This window comes from Bos indicus, chromosome 21 (genome assembly GCF_029378745.1).
Source record: "Bos indicus isolate NIAB-ARS_2022 breed Sahiwal x Tharparkar chromosome 21, NIAB-ARS_B.indTharparkar_mat_pri_1.0, whole genome shotgun sequence".
Classification (NCBI taxonomy): Eukaryota; Metazoa; Chordata; class Mammalia; order Artiodactyla; family Bovidae; genus Bos; species Bos indicus.
In genome coordinates this window covers 43,323,874-43,338,879 of record NC_091780.1, presented here as the reverse complement: position 1 = coordinate 43,338,879, position 15,006 = coordinate 43,323,874, and the positions used below count along the sequence as shown (strand labels likewise).

At 36.6% G+C, this 15,006-nt stretch overlaps 1 protein-coding gene across 4 annotated transcripts in view; it reads right to left on the bottom strand.

Moving 5' to 3' along the window:
- The window catches only part of AKAP6 (A-kinase anchoring protein 6), a 501,454-nt gene that overhangs the window by 48,027 nt on the left and 438,421 nt on the right, over nucleotides 1–15,006 (bottom strand). For all 4 annotated transcript variants that reach the window (XM_070775437.1, XM_019983407.2, XM_070775438.1 and 1 more), the window contains exon 12: nucleotides 7,609–7,824. In XM_070775437.1, the coding sequence (XP_070631538.1) occupies nucleotides 7,609–7,824 (216 nt within the window). The remainder of the gene's footprint in view (nucleotides 1–7,608; nucleotides 7,825–15,006) is intronic.

Sequence of the window (15,006 nt, the reverse complement as noted above, 5' to 3'; positions counted from 1 at the left end):
TCTTCACTGCCTGGTATTCAAGGTCTTGAAATTGTGGTTTCTGTCCAGTTTTTAAATTATTTCAGGTATAAAGGTACTGATCCTTTACTCTATCCTGGCGGAAGTGGAAGACTGCCTATATCTTTTTAGAGGAAGAAGTCTATGGCTTCCATCAAGGAGTTATCAAGAATGAAGCACAAGCTGGAATCAAGATTGCCTGTAGAAATATCAATAACCTCAGATATGGAGATGACACCACTCTTATGGCAGAATTAAAATTAAAAGACGCTTTTAGAAGAACTAAAGTGCAAAGAAGAACTAAAGAGCCTCTTGATGAAAGTGAAAGAGGAGAGTGAAAAAGCTGGCCTAAAACTCAACATTCAGAAACCAAGATCATTGCATCCGGTCCGATCAGTTCAGTTCAGTTTCTTAGTAATGTCCAACTCTTTGTGGCCCCATGAACTGCAGCATTCCAGGCCTCCCTGTCCATCACCAACTCCTGTAGTTTACTCAAACTCCTGTCCACTGAGCTGGTGATGCCATCCAACCATCTCATCCTCAGTCTCCCCTTTTCCTCCTGCCTTCAATCTTTCCCAGAATCAGGGTATTTTCCAATGAGTCAGTTCTTTGCATGAGGTGGCCAAAGTACTGGAGTTTCAGCTTCAACATCAGTCCTTCCAATGAACACCTAGGATTTATTTCCTTTAGGATGGAATGGTTGGATCTCCTTGGAGTCCAAGGAACTCTCAAGAGTCTTCTCCAACACCACAGTTCAAAAGTATCAGTTCTTTAGCACTCAGTTGTCTTTATAGTCCAACTCTCACATCCATATATGACAACTGGAAAAACCATAGCTTTGACTAGAGGGACCTTTGTTAGCAAAGTAATGTCTCTGCTGTTTAGTATGTTGTCTAGGTTAGTCATAACTATTCTTCCAAGGAGCACATGTCTTTTAATTTCATGGCTGCATTCACCATCTACAGTGATTTTGGAGCCCCCCAAAATAAAGTCTGTCACTGTTTCCATTGTTTCCCCATCTATTTGCCATGTAGTGATGGGACCAGATGCCATGATGTTAGTTTTCTGAATGTTGAGCTTTAAGCCAACATTTTTACTCTTCTCTTTCACTTTCATCAAGAGGTTCTTTAGTTCTTCACTCTCTGCCATAAGGGTGGTGTCATCTGCATATCAAAGGTTATTGATATTTCTCCTGGCAATCTTGACTACAGCTTGTGCTTCATCCAGCCCAACATTTCTCATGATGTACTCTGCATATAAGTTAAATAAACAGGGTGACAATATACAGCCTTGACATTCTCCTTTCCTATTTGGAACCAGTCTATTGTTCCATGTCAAGTTCTAACTGTTGCTTCCTAACCTGCATATTGATTTCTCAAAAGGCAGGTCAGGTGGTCTGGTATTCCCATCAATTTAATAATTTTCCACATTTGTTGTGGTCCACACAATCAAAGGCTTTGGCATAGTCAATAAAGCAGAAATAGATATTTTTCTGGAACACTCTTGCTTTTTAGATGATCCAACAGATGTTTTCAATTTGATCTCTGGTTCCTCCGCCTTTTATATATCCAGCTTGAACACCTGAAGTTCACGGTTCATGTACTGTTGAAGCCTGGCTTGGAGAATTTTGAGCATTACATTGCTAGCGTGTGAGCTGAGTGCAATTGTGCAGTAGTTTGAGCATTCTTTGGCATTGCCTTTCTTTGGGATTGGAATGAAAATTGACCTTTTCCAGTCCTGTGGCCACTGCTGAGTTTTCCAAATTTGCTGGCATATTGAGTGCAGCACTTTCACAGCATTATCTTTAAGGATTTGAAATAACTCACCTGGAATTACACCACCTACACTAGCTTTGCTTGTACTGATGCTTCCTAAGGCCCACTTGACTTCACATTCCAGAATGTTTGGCTCTAGGTTGGTGATCACACCATCATGATTATCTGGGTCATGAAGATCTTTCTGTATAGTTCTTCTGTGTATTCTTGCCACCTCTTTTTAATATCTTCTGCTTCTGTTAGGTACATAAAAATTCTGTCCTTTATTGTGCCCATCTTTGCATGAAATGTTCCCTTGGTATCTCTAATTTTCTTGAAGTGATCTCTAGACTTTTCCATTCTATTGTTTTCCTCTATTTCTTTGCACTGATCACTGAGGAAGGCTTTCTTATCTCTCTCCTTGCTATTCTTTGGAACTCTCATTCAAATGGCTATATTTTTCCTTTTTTCCTTTGCCTTTCTTCTCCTCTATCACAGCTATTTGTAAGGCCTCCTCAGACAGCCATTTGCCTTTTTGCATTTATTTTCCTTGGAGATGGTCTTGATCCCTGCCTCCTGTACAGTATCACAAACCTCCGTCCATAGTTCTTCAGGCATTCTGTCTATCAGATCTAATCCCTTTCATCTATTTCCATATAATCATAAGGGATTACCATATAATCATAAGGGATTTGGCAGTCCAGGTTCAATGCATGAGACAGGGTACTCAGGGCTGGTACACTGGGATGACCCTGAGGGATGGGATAGGGAGGGAGGTGGGTGGGGGGGTTCAAGATGGGGAACACATGTACACCCGTGGCTGATTCATGTCAATGTATGGCAAAAACCACTACAATATTGTAAAGTAATTAGCCTCCAATTAAAATAAATAAGTTTAAAAAAATTTTTAAAGGAAAAAAAATCATAAGGGATTTGATTTAGGTTATACCTAAATGGTCTAGTGGTTTTCCCTACTTTCTTCAGTTTAAATCTGAATTTGGCAATAAGTTCATGATTTGAGCCACAGTCAGCTCAAATGTTTTTGTTTTTGTTTTGTTTTTGCTGACTGTATAGAGCTTCTCCATCTTTGGCTGCAAAGAATATACTCAATCTGATTTTGGTATTGACCATCTGGTGATGTCCATGTGTAGAGTCTTCTCTTGTGTTGTTGGAAGAGGGTGTTTGCTATGACCAGTGCATTCTCTTGGCAAAACTCTATTAGTCTTTGCCCTGCTTCATTCCGTATTCCAAGGCCAAATTTGCCTGTTACTCCAGGTATTTCTTGACTTTTGCATTCCAGTCCCCTATAATGAAAAGGACATCTTTTTTGGGTGTTAGTTCTAAAAGGTCTTGTAGGTCTTCATAGAACCGTTCAACTTCAGCTTCTTCAGCGTTACTGGTTGGGGCATAGACTTGGATTACTGTGATACTGAATGGTTTGCCTTGGAAACGAACAGAGATCATTCTGTCATTTTTGAGATTGCTTCTAAGTACTGCATTTCGGACTCTTTTGTTGACCATGATGGCTACTCCATTTCTTCTAAGGGATTCCTGCCTGCAGTAGTAGATATAATGGTCATCTGAGTTAAATTCACCCATTCCAGTCCATTTTAGTTCGCTGATTCCTAGAATGTCGACGTTCACTCTTGCCATCTCCTGTTTGACCACTTCCAATTTGCCTCAATTCATGGAACTAACATTCCAGGTTCCTATGCAATATTGCTCTTACAGCATCACTTCCTGCCAAATAGATGGGGAAACAATGGAAACAGTGACAGACTTTATTTTGGGGGGGGCTCCCAAATCACTGCAGATGGTGACTGCAGCCATGAAATTAAAAGACACTTGCTCCTTGGAAGAACAGTTATGACTAACCTAGACAGAATACTAAAAAGCAGAGACATTACTTTGCCAACAAAGGTCCCTCTAGTCAAAGCTATGGTTTTTCCAGTAGTCATGTATGGATGTGAGAGTTGGACTATAAAGAAAGCTGAGCACTGAAGAACTGATGCTTTTGAACTGTGGTGTTGGAGAAGACTCTTGAGAGTTCCTTGGACTGCAAGGAGATCTAACCAGTCCATCCTAAAAGAAATCAGTCTTGAATATTCATTGGAAGGACTGATGCTGAAGCTAAAACCCCAATACTTTGGCCACCTGATGCAAAGAACTGACTCATTGGAAAAGATCCTGATGCTGGAAAAGATTGAAGGCAGAGGAGAAGGGGATGAGAGTGTATGAGATGGTTGGATGGCATCACCGACATGATGGACCTGAGTAAGCTCTGGGAATTGATGTTGTACAGGGTAACCTGGCATGCTGTGGTCCATGGGGTTGCAAAAGAGTCAGACATGACTGAGTGACTGAACTCAAGGAGTTATCTTCCCCTTGCTAAAGATTATTTTGACTGGATTTGTAAATTATTATAGATTATTCTGAGTGGATTTATACTGATATGGATTTGTATTGTTTTCATGGATTGTCTCATATATTTTAATTTGTATCAGTGGTAGGAAGTGAAATTCAAACTGTTCAAATAATGAAAATCTTAGTCCTCTATAATAAATACATCACAAATTCAGAACAATATTTTGGGAAATGGGATACTCTAATGTAATACAGGCAGACGGTTCTGTTGACCAAAATGTAAAGCCTTAATCATATAAAGAAGTCAAAGCAACAAAATTCAAGCTTCTTTAGTTCATAAAGAAAAAATGAAGGAGATGATAAATAAAAACATATGATTTAAATGAAAATTAGTATTACACTATAAAAAGTATACACAGAGATTAGTTTTATAGGTAACACAAAATAATCCAAAGTAAGTCTGTGAAAAGAGCTTGAATGTAGAAAGAACAAAGTGGAGTTGGTCAAATAATTATGTAATTTCAAATCCCGATGATAAGTGAGAAAGATGCTTTTGAGTTTTGTCCGTTTTAACTCCCAGAATTTAATAAAAGATCTCTTGCTTTCTTCCAGTTCAAAAGAGAGAGAGAGATTCATTATTTACCTAGTTAGGAGAATTAGAGAAGCTTACTTAATTGACATTTTTACTTTTATCTGAATTTTTCTGAATATTAAGAAAAGATTTTCCATATTTTGTCAGTATTAACTCTAAACTTGAAGCCAGTAATTACCTCAAGAGACCTAGCATTATTATTCTTTGTATATTTGCATTAACTACACATTTTCTGGAGAAGGAAGATGTCTTGCTTACTTTTGAATCTCTAACACTGATTATTATTGAGTATCACTCAGAGAAAATTCATTTGTTTAACAAATACTACAGAGTACCTGTTAAGTCCCACACGCTATGTGGGGTTTTTAGGAATGTAAAGGTGAGGAGAAACTGAAATGTGGCTGTTTCCTTCAGACTAGTGGAGAAGATCAACAGTAATTAAATCATCACACAAATAGAAGTGACATCAAAAATGAGGAGTACTGGACAGACGATTAGGTGATGTCTCTTATACAAGCTATTTCCAAAGTGACTGATTAAGAAAATTCTACAATACAGAGATGAGTTAGAGCCTCTAATTCTAAGTGCCAGAACCTAGCCTGCCCTTTCAGAATGACTTCATTCAATACCTCATAGAGAATTTCCTTCAGAAAAACTTGAAGAAAAGAGAATACCATGGGGGAGTTCACATCGTATCTTAGAACGTGGAAAAACTAACCCTACCTTCAAGAACAAAGGTTAAAAGTCATCTGCTTGGTGATCTCATGAAAGTGAAATACTCAAATAGGAACATCATACTCAAAGCCATTTTTTTGAGAATATGAACACTAAGAATTAATATAGTAACTCTGGACCAAATGCCAGAATGAAAGAAAATTATGAAATAAAAGAGTGTGTTCATTCATTTAGCAAATTTCTGTTAAAATCTACTATATGTGGGTATGTCCCAGACCCTGGAAATACAGCATTGAATGTTCCTGTGCACAGAAGAGGATGGCATAGGCGCAGGGACACCGGATGAAAAAGCAAACAGACCACTTAGAGGCTTCTGAGTCTCTTCAAAGGCAGCCTCCACATGGGTGAAATACTTGTTTGCTCAACAAAGCAACCTGGACTCTTTACCCAACCAACAGAGATCAGAAGTCAGAAACAGTTCCAACATTTTGAGGTACATGGTATTCACTGCATTGTTGACATTAGTGCCGCTTGCTACTCTTCTCTCCCTTTCTCGAGGACTGTCAACTTGTTTAGCACAGAGGACCTTATTTGCTACCTCAGGATTCCAGAAAACCTACACGTCCAGCATCCAACCTACAGAAAAGGGGAGATTTGGTCCACCTGTAGTGTTTATCTACCTCTCTTAGTAGCTTGAGCCTCTAAGAAGTAGCCAATATTTCAAAGCTAAAGCTTACCTATACAACAGAAGTAGGATAAAAATGTCCACAGCTAGTCTGCAGAGGTCCACTCCTGCATCCCTGATCATATGATTTCAAGTAAATCTCCAAAGAAACACAGTTCTGTCTCCTCCAAAGCAGCCTGAATGCTTCTAATGTTAGAGCTTCTCCAGGGGCAATTGCTTTTTATGTAAACTTTATTAGGGTCACTACTATGCTTAAATGTTTCAAACTATAGATAAAAAATAACCTCTTTTACAAAAAAGTAAGAAAGAAAAGAAAGAACTCTAACTAAATAGCTTCACAACAGACAGGTCATTTTAAGAAAAGACATCCAATTATATAGAATCTGATTGCTGGTAATAACTTGGACATCTTAAGAAATTTAGCAACTTCAGCACAAAACAATTAAGTGAACTATTAATGATAAAATCATCCCCTAGACTCAGCGTAACTACAGTTGCAAAAAGAGTGAGAAGGCTTACTGATTCACTGTCCCTCCTGTTCCCAGTTCCCAATGACAAACATATCAGATAGCAAATATTAAGGCTTTGTTAAAATTAGAATTCATAGGAGAAGACTATTTTTCAGTGGCAACATTTGATTCAGTGGCAATATTTGATTTTTCAATTTTGAATCTTGGACTCTCTGAAAACATAGAACTGATGATATAAATACACAAGAAAAAATTTCCATTGTATCTATATACGTGTGTATTTCACTTATGTAAGTCAAACATGAGAATTAGGCCTTGAACTAACAGACACTAACTTCAAGGTCCTTTGGGGAATGCAATATTTTCATCTATAAATCCTTTCCCTTAAGGATATGAAGGTTTTCTGGATAAGTGTGTATTCTATATTATAATAAAACAACTCTAGTTATATATTTTTCCTTCATCTAGCAATAGCCTGAGTTTACAGTCAATTTGGAAAATTCTTAAAAGCAGTCCACACCTCTACCTTGAGCACTGCATTAAAACTCTCAGAGGAAACTTGCTAGTTCTCAGCAATGCATCTCTATTTGAAGGAGCTCTAAGCAGGAACAATGGAGGCTGTTTTACACATGGACAGTGTGAATTCCTCTCATGGAAAGAAAAGGCAAGTGGCATACTTTACTTCATTGCCTTGTCTGTAGAGCATACACGCGACTCTATAAGCTCTGAGAGTGGTAAGCCGTTTCCTAGCAAAATCTTCATGGTGTATTGTATGATTAGCAATGTTGTTGGTGAAGGAATGATTGAAAGAATTAATGGCTTAGTTTGGTAAAGTTAAGTGAAGTCTCCATATGATTTCTCTAAAAGACAATGAGACTAAGATTCATCTTACTAGTAGGCAAATGAATCTCTGTGTTATGATAAATGGAGTTTCTTTTAGAGGTTGGAGATAACTATTCCTTTAGTTAGCAAAACCACTGTTAAGAGGAACATATTTTCCAAGTCCTGAAAGAATGTTTTTCTGAGAAAAATGAGAGAGTATCATGATTTAAAGAAGAAACTATCACTCACAGATTCCTTTCCCATCTTCTTTTGCAGCCGTGTTTGCCACTGGACGGCTTGCATGACAATGGCTTCCCACCTTCTTTCAAGATTTACAATGATCAGCTGCATGGGCTGGTGGTCTGCGTTCAGGTTGCAGGTCTCCCGGTCATCCAGAAGATGTTGGCATAAACGCAGGATGGAGGCCACTCCGCGACGTCGCTGCTTGATTTCACGACAGAGGGACTGCAATGCAAAGAGGGACCAATCCATGAGCGTTTACAGGACAGAGTTCCTTTAAACATACAACATCCTCTTCCATCATAATTTTAAATCGTAGGGATATGCTCAACCATGAATAAATGGGACAAGAAGGCCTCTGGAGTTACTTTTGGATTGCATATCTTCTACCCAAGTGATTTTTGCTTCATCTCATTCTTCTCCTCCTCTCCCCCTCTTTTTAAACTTACTTCTACATCTAAAATGTTGGGTCTGTCTTTGATACCTAGGTGATTAACTTAATGAAATAAATCATTTAGGTCATATGAATGCCAAACAGATTGCCATGCTTTGTTTCAAGGTCATAGAAAATACAAAAGACAGAAAAGTCCTCCCAAATAAATGGGATATTTCCAAATTTTCTCCTAGATTCTCTGCAGCTAAAAGTTTACTTTTCTACTAACTGGAAATAAGTTAAATAAGATTGCAAAAAAACTGATATATAACAGCTATTATTTGAAAAAATATGGTAAGCAACACTTCTCTTCTGAAACTTGATTAACAAAGCAATAATGTTTTGAAAACAGAAATTAGGATACAGGATGATTATTGCATTATTTGTTAGTCGCTGTGTTTCTCTTAATAGACATTCACGCTATTTAAGAAGGATATGCATACATCAAAATAACATTTTGCCCCCAGAAGCTTTTGTATTGCTGCAGTGACCCTAAGCTGAATGATTCAAGCAAAATAGTGGGCAAACATGTCTTAAAATATTGTATCTTTTCTTTGCCTACGGATAGTGTATAAGTGATATTCTAATTCAAAGCCTTCAGGAGAAATGATTATATCCACAAACATCACTGAATTACTAATCTCGCTCTACTGCTACAATTGGACTGTTCTAACAGTTAACAGATTGCTTATTAATCAACAAGGGTAAACAAGACAATGCAATTTAATTTAGTGCTAGAGTTTTAATGCCTGAAAGTATTTGTGCTTAAAATGTTAATCTAGATAAGGCTTCATTAGAAGAAGTCTTAAAATGATTAAGTGCGGTTCACTGAAATGTGCACAGAGTGGTAGTAGATCAGCAGGTGGACGTTTCATACAGATGTTCCATTTATTGATATAATACATGCTATAGCCATTTAAACGACCCTAACTCAGTAATAGCTGGAATTCTATTATTTCTGTAATGAGAGAACCCTGTACCTTTAATATTTCTGAATTTTAAATAAGGAGAATGACAAATTCCCACACCTCTATTTATAGCAAAATATGACCAGGAATTTTATTATCCAATTTATACCAGTACAGCATTTTCAGTTATGTTTCTTGAACTTAGCCTTATTTATTTTCCGAGGGTTCATTACTATTTTCCTTATATAACTCCTGATAGAACCACCAGGTCTGACAAATTTCTTTACTGACACTATTCATTAGTTCAATGCTGAATGGAGGGAAACTCCTACACAATCAAAGATAAAACTTAAAGAGTCTACCAAAGCAGCAGGCATTGTTTCCATCTCCTCCTCCAATTCTGCTGACTTTCTCTTTTACATGCTTTCTCTCTTTCCCTCTATTTCACTCTCTCTCTCTCACACACACACATACCCTTCAGTTTACTCTCTTGCTCTAGAACAACTGTTGAGCAAGTCAAACTATTAAGTCCACTTAATACCTGTCAGTTTTTCACCCAAAGTGCAACACTTCAAGATGACATAATAATATAGCCACTGGGATTGCTTCAGAAGAGTTTTATGAATATATGTAGAGAAGATTTTATTTTTTGTTTGTGCTTGTCATTAATTTGTTAAAAAAGCGGGGGTGGGGGGCTAGAAAATCAAAAGAGATGTTCCATGCTGCCAAACTGGATCTTGCAAAATTCTCTTTTAAGTTGCCTAAAATAATAACTGCATTTCTACAGCCAAAAAAGAGTCCTGATGTTTCTTAGCTGAATGGGAATTTGCCAGGGATGGCAGTAAAGGTATATGTGGCGTTAGCACAGCCGCATTAGGTGATATTTACAAAGCAGCCCAAACAGGCTTTATTCATCTCACAGGTGTTTTCAAAGTTCTGAAACAGGACATGTGAGGTGGCTAGGGGAAATTTTCATAAAGCTGATTAGCCGTAACTTTTAATATGAATCTAGAATGTATCCAGTATTTAAGTATCCAGATGATCCTCACTCCACATCTGAACCCCAGTCAGTTGATGGGTTTTAAACCATGTGTTAGGTGTTCTTAAAAATTGTTGACATTAAATATCAGATTTTTATGTCTCCATAATTCTGCAAATTTAAAAATTTAAATATCCAAAGAACTCAGTGTATATTCTAGATTAATAATTTATCCTGTATGCACACTTCAGAAATAACACTACTTTAAAGAGGAGAGAGTAACACTGAGAATTTACATGGAAACATATTTTTCAGTAATTTTTTACATCTAAGAGATATAATTGATAAAATTACATTCTTTCACATAAATGTGTTTCCATGTCAACCATTAAAATATACATATTTATTTATAATCACAAACATATACTAAATAAAATCAGTGATTTGCTGGCAATGTTTCTTAGAATCAGTAGAGTTCACATTATTTCTATGATAAATGATGTATAGAGAAATGTTAAATATAACTACATAGGAACAAAATGATTATTATAACTATTTTTGGCTTACATTTTTAGAAGAAAGCACTTTTAAACAGAAACCCAAGCTAAGCAATCTAAGTAAGTCTCAGAAACAAGATGAACTCATCCCTGCCTCCAGACCTCCTAAAATGTTTACTGTACCTTGCGTCTGCTAGGCACTATTTCAGGCATGGAGGCATCAAAAAAGAGCAAGTTACTGTTCCCACTCTCAAGAACCAAAAGTCTACTGGAAATGGACTACACAAATAAGTATGGTCCCAAGAATGATACAGAGAGGTAAGTGCTAAAAGAAGTTTGTGCAGGTTGCTATCAAAGGAGCCATGAAATCAGGGAAACAATGTGAGCCAGATTGTCCAAGTCGGGTAGTTGAGGTTACAAGGACAGAAGGTCCAGTAGCAAGTAGTCTGGGACACTGCGAGTACCAGGCATGTTGGAGAAAAGAGAGAATGGAGCCCCTGGAAAAGGAAGTAAAGAATGGAAAAATCTGGAAGGTTTTGTTATACATACACATGTATCTATTATTTTTTTAAACTTTCTCCCATTTAGGTTGTTACATAATATTGAGCAAAGTTCCCTGTGTTATATAGTAAGCCCATGTTGGTTATCCATTCTAAATATCGCAGTGTGTACATGTCAGTCCCAAACTCCTTAACTATCCCTTCCTCCCACCCTTCTTTCCTAATAACCGTAAGTTTGTTCTCTAAGTCTGTAAGTCTTTTTGCTGTACACCTGAAACTAACACAATACTGTTAATCAACTATAATCCAATATAAAAAAATAAATTCTGGAGAAGATATGGAGAAAAGGGAACCCTCCTACATTGTTGGTGGGAATGTAAACTGGTGCAGGAACTGTGGAAAACAGTGTGGAGGTTCACCAAAAAACTAAAAACAGAATTAACATATGATCCAAAATACCACTCCTGGGCATATACGCAGACAAACTCTAATCCAAAAGGGTACACGCATCCCTAGGTTCATGCGTGCATGCGTGCTAAGTAACTTCAGTCGTGTCCAGCTCTGCGATCCTGTGGAGGGTAGCTCTCCAGTCTCCTGTTGATGGGATTCTCCAGGCAAGAATATGGGAGTGGGTTGCCATTCCCTTCCCTAGGGGATCTTCCTGATCCAGGGATTGAACTCACATCTCCTGTTCTCCTGCATTGTAAGTGGATTCTTTACCACTGAGCCACCAGAGAAGCCCTAGGTTCTACTCACAATAGCCAAGACATGGAAACAATCTAAATGTCCATTGACAGATGAATGGACAAAATGATGTGGTACATATCTACAGTGGAATATCATTCAGTCATAAAAAATAATGAAATAATGCCCTTTGCAGTAACATGGATGCAACCAGAGATTATCATACTAAGCGACGTAAGTCAGAAGAGAAAGACAAATACAATTATTTGTCTATTTCACTTATAGATAAGTGAAATATTTATTTCACTGATACGTGGAATCTAAAATATGACATAAATGAACCTATCTATGAAACAGACTCACGGACATAGGGAACAGATTGGTGGCTGCCAAGGGGACTGGGTAGGGGAGGGATGCAGGGGGAGGTTATGGTTAGCATTTTAAGTTATTATACATGGAATGGATAAACAACAGTTATACTACATAGCACAGAGAACTATATTCAGTATCCTATGTTAAACCATAATGGGAAATAATATTTTTAAAAGATATAAATACATAACTGAATCACTTTGCTATACAGCAGATTAATGCAACATTGTAAATCAACTATACTTAAACTAAAATTTACCATTTTAATTTACAAAAAGAAAAATTTGAAAGATTTTTTCATTAACGCCAGTTTTGAAGCATTGTCCTTGATATCCAATGAGATTATGTTGGTTCCTAAGCATAATCATATTGCCTTCTCAGAAAAGTAGAAAGGGAAGAAGTGGGAAAGAGAATATAAAGAAGGAGAATAAGCAACATGTCTAAGAGAAAAAGATTCCAAATGCCTTTATATTTAGTTATCATTATTATTTGGTAATCTTTAGTCCTTTTTTCCTAAAGAGCTACCTTTGTTAGTATGGAGGTCATTGTCTTAGTATCACTTCAGAATCTGATTGTTGGAATATAGTTTGGTGTGATACTTTTAAGTCTCTAATGACCTACTTTATTTGCTTATTTTACATTTCTACTCAGTTTCTTCATGTTACTTTAAAAGTCGATTTGCTATAAAAGTTGAGAAGTCCATAAGCAAAAATCAAAATTCCTAAGTTGTTTTTTCCTTTACAGTTCACCAACCCTTTAAACATATCTTCTTGGACATGTTACAAGAGAGCTGTCAACAGATTGAAGGTATTTGTTTTACACTTATAAACTTGCAATATGATTTTCAATCCACTAATGGTGATACAAAGGGGTGTTTTGGTTTATCTGGGGGTTTTCTCCTCTCCTGACCTGTTTATGAGTTTCTTTGATAGCTGAAACTACTCATATTATAGAGCCAAATGTGATGTTGGTGTAGTTTTATTAATTGAAATAATAAATCAATTATTTTTTAATTGTTATTTAATGGCTAAAAAATTAATGAATCAATCAATGAATATATCTTTTCAGCCAGTGATAACTTTATATTATTCATATTTGCTTGATAATCTCCAGAATTTTAATATAATTAAGAATGCCGATTGTTTGAATACTATATTTTGGGATTTTATACCTTTTGGTTATTTTTTGTCAAGTAAGTAATTTACCAACTAATGACTAACATGTTTGGCATTGCACTAAATTAAATAGAAGCTTTGTTCTGAGAGAGTTTACATAGTAATCAAAACCTTGTGACTGTTTGGCAGGTACAAGGCATCCCATAATGTTAATGCCTATAGCCAACGTGTGAGATGAATGTATAGCAGATGGGAAAAATGAGAGGCTATGATTGTACCTCTATGATTCTCCAAAAGATGCTTTTGGCTTGTTGGTTTGGAATCATCATTTGGAGGCAAGTTGGGAAAGATCACATGAATGATACTTCTTGTAGAAATAAACATTTATTAGGTGTCATTTGTCAAACACCATACTTTTCATCACAGGATTGGTACTGGTGGATAAGAGGCCAATAATATGATGTGGTACCTGATCTTAAGGGCTTGTAAACTGGCTGTAAATTAGAGAAGACTCTTGGCTACTCACAATAAGACATATTAATGCAGCACAAAGGTTTTTGATAAGACCTAACCTATCAAGTTATTGTACGTTTTTAAATGAGGTAAGTGAGGTAAATGTACCTCACGAACAGTGAGGCTGTGACCCAAAAGTAACATGGAGTTGATATACATACTAAATTATGGGCACTGGCTTTGAAGATGAGAAAGATCATTACCAGCTAAAGTAGATAAATGCTAGGGTTCTCCTCTTAGTAGTATTTTCTTAGTTATTTTTCACTAATCTCCAATACTAATGGCAAATCTTTTGTATATTTCTGCATGCTATGCATTTTCTTAGGTATTTCATATGTATCAACTCACTGAATTCTCAAAATAGCACTCTGAGATCACATGAATGATATTGGCTTCTTGAAGAGGGTCTGAGACATACATTACTGTCATCTACCTATTTTATAAATGAGATGATGGAGACACGAAGAGGTTAAGTATGTGACCAGTGATGACAGTTAATAAGTAGCAAAGGATTTTAACCCATGCAATCTAAATCAAGAGCCAATCCATGAAACTAAGTCACACTGCCTTTCATAAGAGAGCTGAAGAAGCTTGCAAAATCTTGACATTTTCAGATCATCTCTGCCCCTGAGTCCTAATTCGAAGTGGTTGCAGCCATAAACTTACTGTCAATGAGAGGGCCAACAACTTGCTTCATATACCTGTCAGGGGTTTATCTTATACCCATTCCTAACCCTGCAAATACAGTAAGAATCAGTAAACTATATAATTCTTAAGCCCAGGGAAGTTAAGATAGCAGAGGTGGAAAAATATGATTTAATTCATTGAACAAATATTTAATAAACACATATTATAATGGGCACTGTTCTCAGTGGTTGAGACACATCAGTGAACAAAACATAGTCAAAACGTTCTGCCCTCAAGAACCTCATATTTTAGCAGACAGTGGGAGCTAATCTCTTTTCTGAGAAAGATGTAAATTATATAAATAATAAAGAAGAGATTTAACAAAAGTGAGAAACATTCATTAGGCAAATGATTAGCAAAATTTCCAGCAAGGGGTCGGGAGATATTTTGGTCCTAACAGCTCCATTCTTGAGACAATTATGTGCTTAACTATACCTACTGTATAATGTATGCTGCAAATAAGAATTTCCAACCTAGAATTGTAAAGGAGTAATTCTTCAAAACAGAAAAAAAAAATTAAAACACCCCAGTGAGGTATGAATGATGACTTGAATATTTAAAGAAAATATGGACAAAAGACATCTTCATATTTTAACTGATTTCGAACTTAAAAGACATCAGCCAATACAGGAACTAAGCTCAGTTGCAAACTCTGGGACTTGATCTATATTGAAGCTAAATATTCTATAAGCATGCAGTGAAGTGCAAAAAATAGCAAT